This window comes from Rhinatrema bivittatum, chromosome 1 (assembly GCF_901001135.1).
Source record: "Rhinatrema bivittatum chromosome 1, aRhiBiv1.1, whole genome shotgun sequence".
NCBI lineage: Eukaryota > Metazoa > Chordata > Amphibia > Gymnophiona > Rhinatrematidae > Rhinatrema > Rhinatrema bivittatum.
Genome location: NC_042615.1, coordinates 684991918 through 685007202, shown reverse-complemented (window position 1 = coordinate 685007202; position 15285 = coordinate 684991918). Strand labels below are relative to the sequence as shown.

General features: G+C 41.9%; 1 protein-coding gene across 5 annotated transcripts in view; it reads right to left on the bottom strand.

Moving 5' to 3' along the window:
• FCHO2 (FCH domain only 2) overlaps positions 1–15285 on the bottom strand; it is a 532544-nt gene that overhangs the window by 482675 nt on the left and 34584 nt on the right. For all 5 annotated transcript variants that reach the window (XM_029574710.1, XM_029574736.1, XM_029574720.1 and 2 more), the window contains exon 2: positions 797–888. In XM_029574710.1, the coding sequence (XP_029430570.1) occupies positions 797–888 (92 nt within the window). The remainder of the gene's footprint in view (positions 1–796; positions 889–15285) is intronic.

Here is a 15285-nt window from a genome sequence, read left to right as displayed (position 1 = left end):
ACTAGCATGTTTACCCAAACATCCAGCCTCCTATGTTGCCTGTAGAGCCTGCCAGACAGACTCAGTTATGTGAGATAGAGGTCTTAGCAGAAACATGGTAAGTTCAGTGATTCCCAAACCTGTCCTGGGGGACCCCCATCCAGTCAGTGCTTGGAGGCAGTGCATACAAATCTATCTCATGTATATTCATTGCAAATATCCTGAAAACTTGACTAGCTGAGGTCGCCTAGGACAGGTTTGGGAACCACTGCTCTAGTTAATTATAGAACTTGCAGGTACCAGAGAGACCCAACATCCTTCCATGTGTAATTATTCTTCACCATCTAAATGGCACTATATAATATACTTTAAATACTAAAAATGCTGGGGGTTTTTGTTTTGTTTTTTACAACTTTTAGCAGCAGAATCATATATGTATTGTAGCATATGCATTCTACCCTCAGACTGCCATAGAAGGACATTTAGCCATAAAATGGATTGAGCTGGTAAGAAGAATGAAGTATTGCAACTTTTTTCCAAGGTTAAGTGAGCATAACAGAAATGTCGAGCTGAATAAAATTAGAAGGAAAAAAAAAAAGAAAGAGTAGAAAATTAAGAGAGACAATGCTAATAACTTGTCATGACTTCTTGTCAAGAGATAAAAAAGAACTTACTTACACAATACAACCACATTGGAATAAAAGACATCTTATGACTAAATACATATCTTTTCCATATAACAGTTAAAACTGAATACAAATTCATAATTCTTACATATGTACATGTTAAAGTGTAAATATTCAATGAAGATTCATACCTTTCCCTGATAAAATCTGCTAATTCTTTTGTTGATATTTGTCCATGTTTCATATTATGGTAAAGAACATCAAAGCCATTGTTCTTTTCCCCCTAGAAAGAAGAATTTTAATATGTAAATATATTAGCCCACTATATAAATGTATCCATTATAGCTTACAAAGCAATTCTTGGAACCTTCAAGCTTAAAATATTTTTTCAAAGAAAATGTTCTTCCTCAAATTAAAGATTGACTCAAGGAAAAAGCAAAAGTTGCTTACCTGTGTATCAGATGTTCTCAGAGGACAGCATGAGGTATATCTTCGAGTAAGTGAAGCCATCCAACAAAACCCTGCCAGTGAAAATTTATTCATAGCATCTAGAAGCTTTTAGCATAATTTACTGAGCATGTGTGTGCTATCCCATGTCACAGATGCTGCACAGGATTCTGTCCATTTTTAAAATAGCTAAAAATAAATACAGAATACAATTCAAAGGGGATGTGGGTGGGTTCTGTGAGGACTTTTATCCTGATGTTAAAAAGATAATTTGTTACAAATAAGCAACTTTCACTTTCTCAGAGGACAAGCAAGATGTGAAGTTCACAGATGATGAATTGAAAAGATATGAGCAAAATCTAAATAAAATAAATCAAACCTTTCAAAGATACCTTCCTCTGAACCATGCACTGAGTGACTGTCGGCTTTCCCCCTTGTTCTAGTTAAAAAGCTGCTCTATCTCCTTTTTAAAAGTTAGTGTCAGCAGCCTGGTTCCATTCTGGTTAAGGTGGAGCCCGTCCTTTCAGAAAAGTCTCCCCTTTCCCCAAAAGGTTGTTTGGTTCCTTACAAAACTGAATCCCTCTTCCCTGCACCATCACCTCATCCATGTATTGAGCTCTGCCTACCTCTGGGGACCTGCACATAGTACAGGGAGCATTTCAGAGCATGCCACCTTGGAGGTTCTGGATTTCAGCTTTCTACCTAAAATCCTAAATTTGGTTTTTACTATGTTTCCTTAGTGTAGTCAGAAGGACTCAGGACCAGTGGGTTTATGCTCCCCTGCCAACAGAGACGGAGCAAGCTGACCTCACAGTAAATATAACTTGCAGTGACCCCAGCCTGCCAATATTCTTTTCAAAAGAAACTGAACAGACTAGCAAAAAACTTGATTAAAAATAGAAATGTACTAAACCAAACAAACACTGAACTCACGTAACATTCTAGGTACCCCAAACTAAGGAATGGATGAACACTTACTATTAATCCCTGGGGACACAGAGCCCCACAGAAGGAAAACTGACACACTCAGTTGCCAAATGAGTCCATCTGTCTACACTAAGGAAAACAAAATTATCAGGTAAGTAATTTCTCCATTTACTAGCATGTAGTCAGATGGACTCAGGACCAGTGGGATGTACCAAAGCTACTCCCCAACAGGGTGGGAGGCTGCCCGCAGTCCAGTCAACACCACACGTGCAAAGGCTGCATCCTCCCAGGCCTTCACATCTAGATGATAAAAACTGGAAAAAGTGTGTAAGGAGGACCACGTCACAGGTCGGTAGATATTGACGGGAGACAACAGACTAACTTCCGCCCATAATACTGCCTGAGCCCTAGTGAAATGAGCCTTAACCTGAGTAGGCAATGGCTTTTCAGCATCCACATATGTGGCCATGGCCACCACCTTAATCCAACGAGCTATGGTAGCCCACAACGCTGGATCGCCCTGCTTACTCCCACCATTGGAGAACAAACAAGACAATCTGACTTTCTGTAAAACTGAATGAAGTTGGCTCCTCATAAAGAACCAGTCCATGCTGAAGCAGATCCATGTGCAGCGGAAGACGAAGGGGGGCTTTCACCAGGAGTCGTTGCAAATCTGCATACCATGGACATCTGGGCCAGTTCGGCGCCACCAGGAGTACTAGCCTTCAATATTGTGCATTATCCTGCCCAGCAAGAGCCACCAAGGAAAGGCATAAAGCAACCTGTCTTCTGGCCAGACCTGTACAAGAACATCTATTCCCAGGGACCATGGATCTCTCCTGCGACTGCAGAAGCGAGGAACCTTCGCATTTTGAGAAGTTGCCAGCAGGTCTAGGAATGGAAGGCCTCAGCAATCCAAAATCAGCTGAAATGCCTTGGTTGACAACACCCACTCACCTGGATCCAGACTCTCCCTGCTAAGAAAGTCCACTCTTATGCTGTCTTTTCCTGCAATGTGAGAGGCAGAGTTTATCTGCAGTTGACCTTCCCCCCATTCCATCAGCTGGTCTATTTCCTGCAATACTTGCAGGCTCTTGATTCCTCCCTGGTGATTGATATAGGCCACTGATATCGTGTTGTCAGACTTCACGTGAACTACTTGATTCCGCAGTCTGTGGCTGAACTGCAAGCATGATAAAGAAGAATAGATGCCTTGATCTTTTTCAAATATTTATTAAAGTAGAGAAGTTTTCTTTAAAAATTGCCCGACTCAGGCAGAGTTTCGCAGCTCAACAGCCGCTGCCTCAGGGGCTACAAATAAATCATACACTGATTACAATCATTAAAAAATAAAATATTGCACAGATGACTTAAAAACCAATTCAAAAATGAGAAATGGTGACATCTATATTCAGACAGAAAAATTTAAATAAATAATGGACAACTATTATTCCTATTTTTATACAGATAGAAAGCATGCCAGCCGTACCATCTGGGCCGCCAGGCAATTGATGTTCCAACGGGACTCTTCAGTATTCTAGCGCCCCTGGGCCATTAACTCCAGACAGTGAGCACCCCAACTGTGGAGACTCGCATTTGACATGAGTACCAACCAGGCCAGAGAAGACAAGGGAACTCCTTTTCTCAGATGATCCTCCTGCAACCACTACTGGAGGTAGGAGCAGGTTTCCATCGACAAGTGGAGTCGAACCACATAATCCTGAAACTACGGGTTCCAACGAGATAGCATAGAGCACTGAAGAGGATGCATGAAAGCGGACTTGGGGAGGGGGTCTAGGCCGTGAGCAGTCTCTTACCTCTCTCCACTGCCAGCCAGTTCCCAAACGCTGTTAACCAGCCTTGTCGGCAGGAGCCGCCGACGCCTCTCCTCCACCTCACGGCCAGGAGGCCCAGACGCTGTTCCCTTGCAGCCTGGAGGCCGCTGACATCCTCTGTTCCTTCTGCAGTCTGGAGGCCGCCGCCAGCACCGTCCTTTCCTGCGGACTGGGAGCCGCTGCCATCTTCCCAGAAGCCACCGTCAAGCTTTGCCCCCCGGTTCCTCTTCGCGGCCTGGAGGCTGCCACCGAACAGCACCATTCCCCACGGCAGGAGCTGCCTCTAGTTTCCTTTTCTTGAGGCCAGGAGGCCGCCCTGGAGCTCCTCTTCGCAGCCCAGAGGCCACGGACACCGTCTCCTCCCCTGCACGGGGAATCTCCATCTTCAAGTCTTCTTTCCACGCAGTGGAGCCGACTTCAGTTCCTCTTCAGCGGCAGGAGCAACCTCCAATGCCTCGGACCTGCTTCCTTGCTTCGGCTCTGTCTTCATAGCATGGCTGCTGTCCCTGATCCTGCCTCCTTAGGCACAGGACCACATCTCTCCTTCAGATTTAAAGGGCCAGTCCTCCTGGTTCCTTCTCATGATGTCATCCTGGGTATTCCTCTTCAGCCCTACTAAAGGGGTGAGACGAAGTTCTGCCCCTCAACGGACTTAACAGCATGTCCAGACTCTGTTTCACGTCATCACAGGGGGACTGGCTAACGTATAAAAGCCAGCCCCCTGCGGCCTGGCGCAGAGGCCACGCGCGGCTTTGGTAGAAAACACGGTCATCTAGGATATTTCCTAAAGTTTTTCTCAACAAGAAGAATTCTAAGAACAACAAAAGTGAGTTTTCTTTTTTTTTATTTAAAATATTCTCTCTTTTACTTCCTCTGCCTCCACTCGAGAAGTAGAATTTAAATAAGATTATTGAGAGAAAGGATAGGACTGAGGTTTTCTTTCTTGAAATTATTACCTTACGGACTATGCCGCATACAAAAAGGAAGGCAAAGATTAGGGAGATGGCAACTTCATCTCCCATAGCTGAGCCTTCTCAACCTCAGATTCGTTCCTTTTTTTCACCTGCACCAAATAATCAACCGGTGAGCCAGGCCATTGAAGGGTTTGGCATGGAGCGGATGCCTACCCCTCCGGCCGAGACATCTTTAAGCCCCGGTGCCCCGTGTACTCCTCCTCCACCTCTGGCAACTCCTCCTGATTTTCTTCAAATAATTTCCTCAGAAGAGTCTGGAGAAGGAGAACTGACTAAGGATGGGCAGCATCAATCCAATACTCTTATTCCTGCACAAGTAACTAAATCATCAGAGGTTACAATGGACTCTATCTGGGCTGCAATAAAAGCACTAGAATTGGCAATTGTTAAATTAACTAAAGCAACAGAAGTGTCCAACCAACGTTTTACAAGTTTAGAAACGGCGATGACAAGAACAGCAGGGGAAACACACCTCTTAGAACAAAGAATGGACAAAATGGAGACTTGTTATCAGAAATTCACTAAAACTGAGATTTTGTATGACAAGAGGTTGGAAGTTATAGAAAATACCTTAAAATACTTAAATTTAAGAGTATTGAATTTCCCGAAGCAAGATCTTATTTCACCTTTGGAAATGTTTAAAGAGTATCTCATACACGTTTATTATATTCCATCAAGAAATAAAACTATAGACAAGAAATTAGAGGAACCCAACTTGAACTTGACCGCAGTATTAGAAACTACAGTAGAAACATTAATTGCAACAAGGGCAACCTTGTATGTAACCTTTGCATTTGCATCCGATAGGGATGCGGTATTTTGTTTCTTTATGCGGAAAAGATCTGAAAAGTTTCATGGGGCTCCAATTTGGATATACCCTGACCTTTCCAGACAGACACAATTAAGAAGGAGGAAGTTGTTAGCCTTAAAAACTGAAATTGAGAAAGTTGGTGGGAAAATGACACTTAGATTTCCATGTAGATGTGAGATAGTACATTTAAGTCAAAAATTAATTTTTTATGAAGTCTCACAAGTTAAGATGTTTTTGGATTCGATATCCCAGGGATTCTTAGTCTTGGAAACGGAGGCTAAGTAAATGGAAGTTGGTGCCAATCTTAATTTCAATTGTTAATTTTTGGGGTCTCCAAATGTTTACCTTATAATCTGCTTTATAATTTCTCTATACTTCTTGAGTAGTATCCTATTTTCCTCTTTTTCTCTAATACAGATAAATAATTGTTTATATATGTAAGGAACTTATTACCAAAGTATGGTTTAATAATTTATTTATTTATTTAAAGACTTTTATATACCGAAGATCATGTACTAGTACATATCGCTTCGGTTTACAGATAACCAGAATTGGAACTACCATGGACATGGTGTACATAGAACAATAGACAATAAACAAAAAACCCTGAAAGAATTTTTTGTTTATTGTCTGTCAATTATTGTCTGTCAATTCATTTCTATTGTATATGTTAAAACGCATAAATAAAAAATATAAAAAAATAAAATAAAAAAAAAGACAGGAAACAGAGAATAGGATTAAATGGTCAATTTTCTCAGTAGAAAAGGGTAAACAGTGGAGTGCCTCAGGGATCTGTACTTGGACCGGTGCTTTTTAATATATAGATAAAAGATCTGGAAAGGAATACAACGAGTGAGGTTGTCAAATTTGCGGATGATACAAAATTATTCAGAGTAGTTAAATCACAAGCAGATTGTGATACTTTACAGGAGGACCTTGCAAGACTGGAAGATTGGGCATCCAAATGGCAGATGAAATTTAATGTGGATAAGTGCAAGGTGTTGCATATAGGGAAAAATAACCCTTGCTGTAGTTACATGATGTTAGGTTCCATATTAGGAGCTACCACCCAGGAAAAAGATCTAGGCATCATAGTGGATAATACTTTAAAATCGTCGGCTCAGTGTGCTGCAGTCAAAAAAACAAACAGAATGTTACGAATCATTAGGAAGGGAATGGATAATAAAACAGAAAATGTCATAATGCCTCTGTATCGCTCTATGGTGAGACCGCACCTTGAATACTGTGTTCAATTCTGGTCGCCACATCTCAAAAAATATATAGTTGCAATGGAGAAGGTACAGAGAAGGGCAACCAAAATGATAAAGGGGATGGAACAGCTCCCCTATGAGGACAGGCTGACGAGGTTAGGACTGTTCAGCTTGGAGAATAGATGGCTGAGGGGGGATATGATAGAGGTCTTTAAGATCATGAGAAGTCTTGAATGAGTAGATGTGAATCGGTCATTTACACTTTTTAATAACAGAAGGACTAGGGGGCATTCCGTGAAGTTAGCAAGTACCACATTTAAGTCTAATCGGAGAAAATTCTCTCTCACTCAAACAAAATTAAGCTCTGGAATTTGTTGCCAGAGGATGTGGTTAGCGCAGTTAGTGTAGCTGGGTTCAAAAAATGTTAGGATAAGTTCTTGGAGGCAAAGTCCATTAACTGCTATTAATCAAATGTACTTAGGGAATAGCCACTGCTATTAATTGCATCAGTAGCATGGGATCTTCTTAGTGTTTGGGTAATTGCCAGGTTCTTATGGCCTGGTTTGGCCTCTGCTGGAAACAGGATGCTGGGCTTGATGGATCCTTGGTCTGACCCAGCATGGCAATTTCTTATGTTCTTAAGACTAGGACTGAAGCAGCAAGGAAAGCACAAGCAAGACAAGGACAAACAGGCAAGGCAAAAGCAGGACACAAAGCAACCAGCACTGCAGGCAGAAAGCACAGCAGGAGACCTGTTGCTGAGGCACTGGGAGCTAGAACTGAGATTCCTTATATTCCAGACATGGGATGACATCAGTCAGCACCCACAGGAAATGCTGGCTGCATGATCTGGGCTACAGGAAGTGCTGATGGATTCAACTAAGCTCTAGGAAGCAGCATGCTGCAGGAAGCTATGCCGGGAGCATCTGGGGGTAAGGGGCATTACAGGCTGGGCTTATTTCTACAGCAGTGTTTTCTCTAGCTCAATGGTTCTCGATCAGGACTACTATTACTCCTCAAGAGTTTGAGATACCTTGTGTACTTCTAGGATTGTAAAAATTCAAAATTCACAAAAAAATGCTATATTCACATTTCACTGTGATAATTGGGCCTGTTTTTCAATTGGTATTTAAATGCCAAAGAAGCAGCACACACATACACATCAGACGCTGATGCTCCCACATTCAGAGTCCAGCAGGAAGTAATGTCGGCACATTGAAGCAGTCAGTGCCAAGGTAGCTGAAGGGCACATTCCTCACTGTAAATTGGCCATCTGAAAATTGCCCTTACTCTGGCTAAAAGTATGCATACTGTTCAACTATACACATTCTTTTAGCTTATTTATTTTATATTCTTTCAGCATTTCAAAGCGGATTACATTCCGGTACTGTAGGTATCTAGCTGCATTTAGAAGAATTATTCTTGGGGGTATGTTTAGGATAGGGGATGAAAATAACACGCAGAGACTGCATTTTAAACTCTATGTACATTCTTTTCAATGGGAGGAGTACTCGGATAAAAAGAAGGCATAAAAGTCCTAAGTATTCTCATCTTTGAAACTTGGTACAAAGTTCAAGAAACTGGAAGATACCTACAGTACCTGCATGTAATCCTCTTTGAAGTGCCTGAAAAGTGGAATAGAAATCAATCAAATAAATAAATCTACTGCAGTTGATCTGGGATTTGGGAGAGGGTGCAGATTGGTACAGACAATGGATCATCAAGGGCAATGAGGTTGGTTCTTTCTGCACAGTGTAAAGTAGTTGTCTCTTGTGTTTGGGCTCCTCTTTCATGCAGCAGTTATGAACTGAATCTGTATACGTTGACAGGCTTTCCAAGCAACCCCAGTGGGACACAAACCCCTGGTTGAGAACCACTGCTTTAGCTAGCTCCTTATGTACCAAGGGATAAATAAATGATTTACTATTTTTAGTCCACTAATTCATTATGTGGTCATTAAGCAACAGAAAATGGTTCCTTCCCCACCCAGCATTTAAAAAAAAAATGTACAGTATGTACAAACAAAATGGAATAACTAAAATTCCTTTGTTCTTTACCCATGGGGAATTTTCCCTGAAGCAACTGAGTAGAGTAAAGGAAGACAGAAAGAAAATAGTGATAGTGAGTTCTTATAAATAGGGTTCTCCATAGGAAGCAGGATTAAACAGCCATAATATGTAGATGACATCATCTGACGGCACTGAGACAGACCTAGGTCTCAGAGCTCAGTAAAAGTCTTACTGAGCATGCATGGGAGTTTTCAAGCATATGCTGCCTTGTGACCTCCTCAGTCTCTTATAGAACTTAAAATTTAGCAAGGTAGTCTAACTGGAGATTTGATTAACAGGTATTAAGTATGGCTGATTCATCTACTGTCCATGTCAAACCCCATTTTCAGGGTCACCATCAGCAAGCAGGCATGAATCAACCACAATGTGTGGTGAGTCCCAAGTCGAAGGTGGCATTGCAGAGCAAGCATTGAACATAAAATTTGGACCCCCACCAGTGGAGAATGGACTACTGGGTAGACTGGCACCATAAAACTGCATATTCAAAATTACTGTCTCCTGCCAAACAGTAGCAAAATGTGTAGGTAAGAATTGACAATCTAGTAGCAGCTTTGCATATACAGTGTTTCAATGGTTGTGACCAGACAGGAGCCACTGAAGTTGCTATGGTTCTCACGTGATGAGCCTTGACTGAGCCTGATCTTTAAGCCAGCTGGCACATAACGTAGGTTACAGTCTGCTAGCCAATTATTTATTTATTTATGTTTGTTTTTATAGACTTACCAATGTCTGCCAAGCAGTGATAGCGTTTTGTAGAAAAGCTCAATTTGTACACAATATATACCAAACCGTATGAAAAGAAATAGTGACTGATTGTAGCAGTGCATTTGAAGCTGTAATTGGCGCAAAAATGAAATGTCAATCAAGTGTTGGTGGGCGGAGCAAAAATATGTGAAACAAAATAAATGAAAATTATATAAAAATTTTGTTACTGAAGAATACAGGTCTTAAAATATAGCTCATATTGTAATATCAGGATATTTTGCAAAAAGAAACGTTTAAATCAAATGCCAATAGGTGGAGCAAAGCTTCCGTATTTTTTTTTAAAAAAAAGACAGGTCAATCAAGTGCCAATAGGCAAAAAGTAGCATCATATTATCCAACATATTTTAGAACTTAAAAATTTTAAAGTGTGAAAAGTAGATTGCAGTAAGAACCAATTTACTGGAATGGCAGAAAACAAACATGGGAAAACCTTATAAAACTACAAATAAAACAAATCGAAAGCAATTAGAACGAGTCCCTGATGATCTTTGAATTTCTTAAAAAATAAAAATAAAAGCAAAATTAGAAAAAAAACAATGGTAGAAAAAGTAATAAAAAGTTATCAACTCCATGGTAAGAACAACCTATAGGCATAGAGAACAAAATATTACAAAAAAAGCAGAAAAATCTATTTCTAGATTCAAACCCTGTGGTGCCATGGTTTTGAAATCATAAATAAATTTCTGTTCTTGCTGTAATAGAATTTTGTCCAAATCCCCTCCTCTCCAGTGCATTGAAGGTTGTAGCAGTATACAAAATTTATAATCATTGAATTTGTGATTTTCTTGTACAGAGTGATCAACCAGGGGTTTAGATTCGATCTTTCTATTAATATTACTCTTATGTTCTATAATTCTTTTTCTAAATTCCCTGGTTGTCTTTCCAATGTACATTTTATTGCATGGACATATAGCAACATAGACGACACCTTTACTCCTACAATTTGTAAATTGTCTCAAAAAGTATTTCTATTTAGATTTCCTCCCTGTTAATTTCAATACTGGCGCCGCTAGCACATCGCGGAATTTACATCCACATCCCCATAAGTGCCGTCGGCGTCTTTCACCTTTTCATGTTTAGTTTTTAATATCTGGGTCAGCACATCTTTTTGTATCGTTTGTTTTATGTTCTTTCTTATTGCCGTGCATTTACAATAACTGGAGTTAACTTATTTATTATTTTTTAATGTTTATCCTGGCATATAGAATATTGAGAAGGACACTTTTTTTTATAGTTATGGGTAAAGACAAATCGCCAATTATAATAATATTTAAATTGTTTCAAAGTATTTTTAGTTAAGTTTTACATACAGATTGGTCATATTATAATATGTGCTACATTTTTAGACCTGCTCCGCCCAAAATTGATTGATATTTCATTTTCGCGCCAATTACAACATACAATTCTACAACATAGTTAGCTTGGTATATAATGTGTATCTCACATACATTTGGCTTTTTTATAAAACGTTTTTATCACTTGGCTGATATTGGTCAATCCTTTTCCCAGATAATCTTTACACTCGCGCTGCTAGCGCATTATGCAATCTAGATCCATACCCCCTTGCGGTCATCTTTTCCATGGACTTTTTTGTTATCTCTTTTATACCGTGTATTTATAATAGCTGATGTATTTTATAATTTTTATATATATTCATTTAATTATCGATTTTTTCATTTTTTAGCTCGGCATACATAATTTTAAGAAGTATACTAGTTTTTAGTTACAGGCGAAGGTAATCGTTAAGCACAATTATATTTTAATTGTTTTAAATAATTTTTAGTAAATCTGGATATAAGTTTAAAATATAGATGAATCGTGTGCTGCCTCTCATTTTACAGTTTTTTTATGGGGTTACCTTATTTAATTTAGATCAATCGCTGCAGTTTGAACGGACATTGCTTCCCGTTGAAGTTTGGAGCCGCGATGTGACACTGTTTTTTGAATGCACATTAATTGTGTACCCGCTCTGATTTTTGAGATTTTGAGTGCATAATAATCATGTGCCCAGGAGGTAATTATGTTTTTTTAGTTCATTTTTAATCCTTAATTTAAATTTTTTGTAATTTTCTCGTATTAACATGAATCATTTTGTATTTAAGTCTGTTTATGAACTTCCATGAGAAGAGCACACCTACTCAACTTGACATTCATGTTTTGGACACTGTTAGCAATGAGGTATGATCTTAACCAATTTTACCACCAAAACTTTTAAAAGAATAGTTTTTCCCTTCAGAGAGATATACATTTTATTAATTATTTTTTTTCCTGATTAGGCTTGAGAGATTGAAAAGCACATCTTAAAAAGTGACAATTTGTTATTCTCAGGTAAAAAAAAATCAATTGTTACACATGCCTTGGTTTTGTTTTATGTTCCTCTTCTTGCCCTGCCCCCTTTTTTTTTTTCAGTACACATTTGCACCATTATTTATATGACTATAAGTCTCTGTATGCTTAAAAATTTTATGTTCAGTTATTTCTGTATCTGCGTGTTTTTAATTCCAATTATTTATTTTATTTTAGTCCCTGAAGCAGCCCTTTGATGGGCAAAACTCAGGCCTAGAGTTGGGCAATTGTCTATTTAATAAACAAGAATTTCTAAGGACTTTCAGCTATTTCTAATTTGTGGTATTATAGGAATGAAAATTAGCAGCTAAGAACCAATTTTCCTTTCCTGTACATACCCAGAACAGTCCAGACCAGTGGGATGTACCAAAGCCACATTACACCGGTCGGGAACCCGAAAGACCCGTTCGCAAGACGCTCTCCCCAAAAAGCGCTTGGTCCGGATCCCTAACATCCAGACAATATGCAGGGAAGACCAGACTGTGGCTTACTAATCTCCTCAGGCAACAACAACTGACACTCGTCGAGTGAGCTTTCAAACCAGTCGGGACCGGGTGACCCTTCCCGATGTAGGCCAAGCAAATTGTTTCCTTCAACTAGCGAGCAAAGGATGCCTTAGATGCCTTTTCATCCTTCTTCGGACCTCCAAAGAACACAAAAAGGTGATCCGATTTTCGAAAAGAGTTAGTGACCTTCAAATACCGAAGGAGAACCCCACGGACATCTAACAGATGAAGATCTCTTCCCATAGCGGGGTCACGAACCCAATCAGGGAATCCAGGTAACTCCAAGGACTGATTAACATGAAAGGTAGACACCTCTTTCAGCAAAAAGGAAGGGACCGTGCGCAGGGACACCCTATCAGCCGAGATGCGAAGGAAGGGATCCTTACAGTAAAGAGCCTGCAATTCTGAAATACGCCTCGCGGAACAGATGGCCACAAAGAACACAGTCTTCAAAGTGAGGTCCTTTAAGGAAGCGTGTCCCAGAGGCTCTAAAGAGGAATCACGAAGTGTCCTCAACACCATTTTGAGATTCCACTCCGGGCATAACTTACAAAGAGGAGAAGGTTCTTCACCCCTTTCAGGAAACGGGCAATGTCCGAGTGGCTGGCTAGAAGCCTGCCACCTACCCACCATCCCAGAGCCGAAACCTGAACACACAGGGAATTATAAGCCAAACCTTTAGATAATCCCTGCTGCAAAACCCCAAGACCTGAGGACAATGGCACTACACCCTGCTGGTCACACCAGACTTCAAACACCTTCCACACTCGAGCGTATGCAAGACGTCGAGGGTTGCCTGGACTGAAGCAGGGTGGAAATCACCTGTTCTGAATAACCTTTCATCCATAACCACCGCCTCTTAAACACCAGGCTGCAAGAGAGAAGTGATCCTCCCGATCCAAAAAAATGAGCCCTTGTCACAGGAGGTTCGGCATATGAGCTAGGCGTAGCGAGCTGTCTGTCGCCAACCGTACCAGGTCCGCAAACCACGGCCACTCCGGTGCCACCAGAATGACCAAACAGGGATGGTCCTCTATGCGCCAGAAAACGCACCCGATCAGGGGCCATGGAAAAAAGGCATACAGGAGGATTCCGGTTTACCACTTGCAGACTAGAGTGTCTATTCCTACTGCCCTGATTTCCTTCTTTCGGCTGAAGAACCGGTCCGTCTTGGCGTTGGCACATGTCGCCATGAGGTCCAGTTGGAGAAACACCCCCCCCCCCCCCCAATCGGGCAACAAATGTGATTCCAACCCTCTCGTGATAGTTCCCACTCCCCGGGATCCAGCTATTGATGACTGAGGAAGTCCGCCTACACGTTGTCCACGCCTACCACGTGAGAGGCTGCGATGTTTTCCAGATGAAGCTCAGCCCAGCGAAGAGGAGGTGTGCTTCCTGTGCCATGGCTGGACTCCTGGTTCCTCCCTGGCAATTGAGATATGCCACCGTGGTGGCGTTGTCCGAGAAGACTTGAACCATTCTCTCCTGCACTAGGGACTGGAATGTCAACAATGCTTTGCGGACTGCCCTTGTCTCCTGGCGATTGATAGACCACGACCGGTTGGGTTAGGACCAGGTTCCCTGCGCTGCATGACCGAGGTGCACTGTTCCCCAGCCGTGAAGGCTCGCATTCATTATCACGATCATCTAATCCAGGACTTCGAGGGGCATCCCCTTCTGTAAGTTGTCTTCCGACAGCCACCATTGCAGGCTGGACCTGATTCACTGCGACAAAGGCAGGGGGCAACTGGTATTGCTCTGACACTGGTCCCACCGCGACAGTAGATCTCTCTGCAACGGTCTCAGGTGAGCAAAGACCCAAGGCACCAATTCCAGTGTCGAAGCCATGAACCCCAGAACTTGTAGGTAATCCCACACTCTGGGAATTGGAAGCTGTAGCAAGAGACGCACTTGTTGCTGCAATTTGTACATCCTGTCGTTCGTGAGAAACACCCTGCCCTGTAGGGTGTCGAAACGAGCTCCCAAATATTCTAGACACTGTGACGGAGTCAGATGACTTTTCGCTTCATTGATTACCCAACCTAGGGACTGGAGAAAATGGATCACATGAAGAACAGTCCGCTCGCCTTCCTCTTCCGACTTGGCTCGAATCAGCCAATCATCGAGGTAAGGATGGACCATTATCCCTTCCTTCCGGAGGGTCGCCGCTACCACAACCATCACCTTGGTAAAGGTACGCAGGGCCATCGCTAGTCTGAATGGCAGCGCCCGGAACTGAAAATGCTGACCCAGGATCTTCAATCATAGGAATCTCTGGTGAGCGCTGCGAATCGGGATGTGTAGATAACCCTTGATGAGATCCAAGGAGGTGAGGAACTCTCCTTTTCGAACCGCTGTGATGACTGGGCACCTTCAAGCAGTGATTCACCTTCTGTAGGTCCAGGATGGGTCGAAAAGTGCCCTTTTTTTTTAGGAACCACGAAATAAATGAAGTACCATCCCCTCTCCCGTTCCTCGTACGGCACGGGGTCGATCGCCTTCAGGGCCAGCAATCTCTGTAGAGTGTCTTCTACCGCGGCTCGCTTGTTGCGGGAAACACATCGCGATTCCACAAAGGCCGGCATGAGAGACCGAGAAAATTCTAAGATGTAACCTTCTTTTACCACCTCCAACACCCAGCAATCGGAGGTGATCCTGGCCCACTCCTCGTAAAATTGGGACAACCTGCACCCGACCATCCCGTTCGAGGAGTGGGTGATTTCATTGGGCAGGCTTCCCAGTTCCCTGACTGAAACCACCTCCTGCAGGACGACTGGAGCCACGAAAGG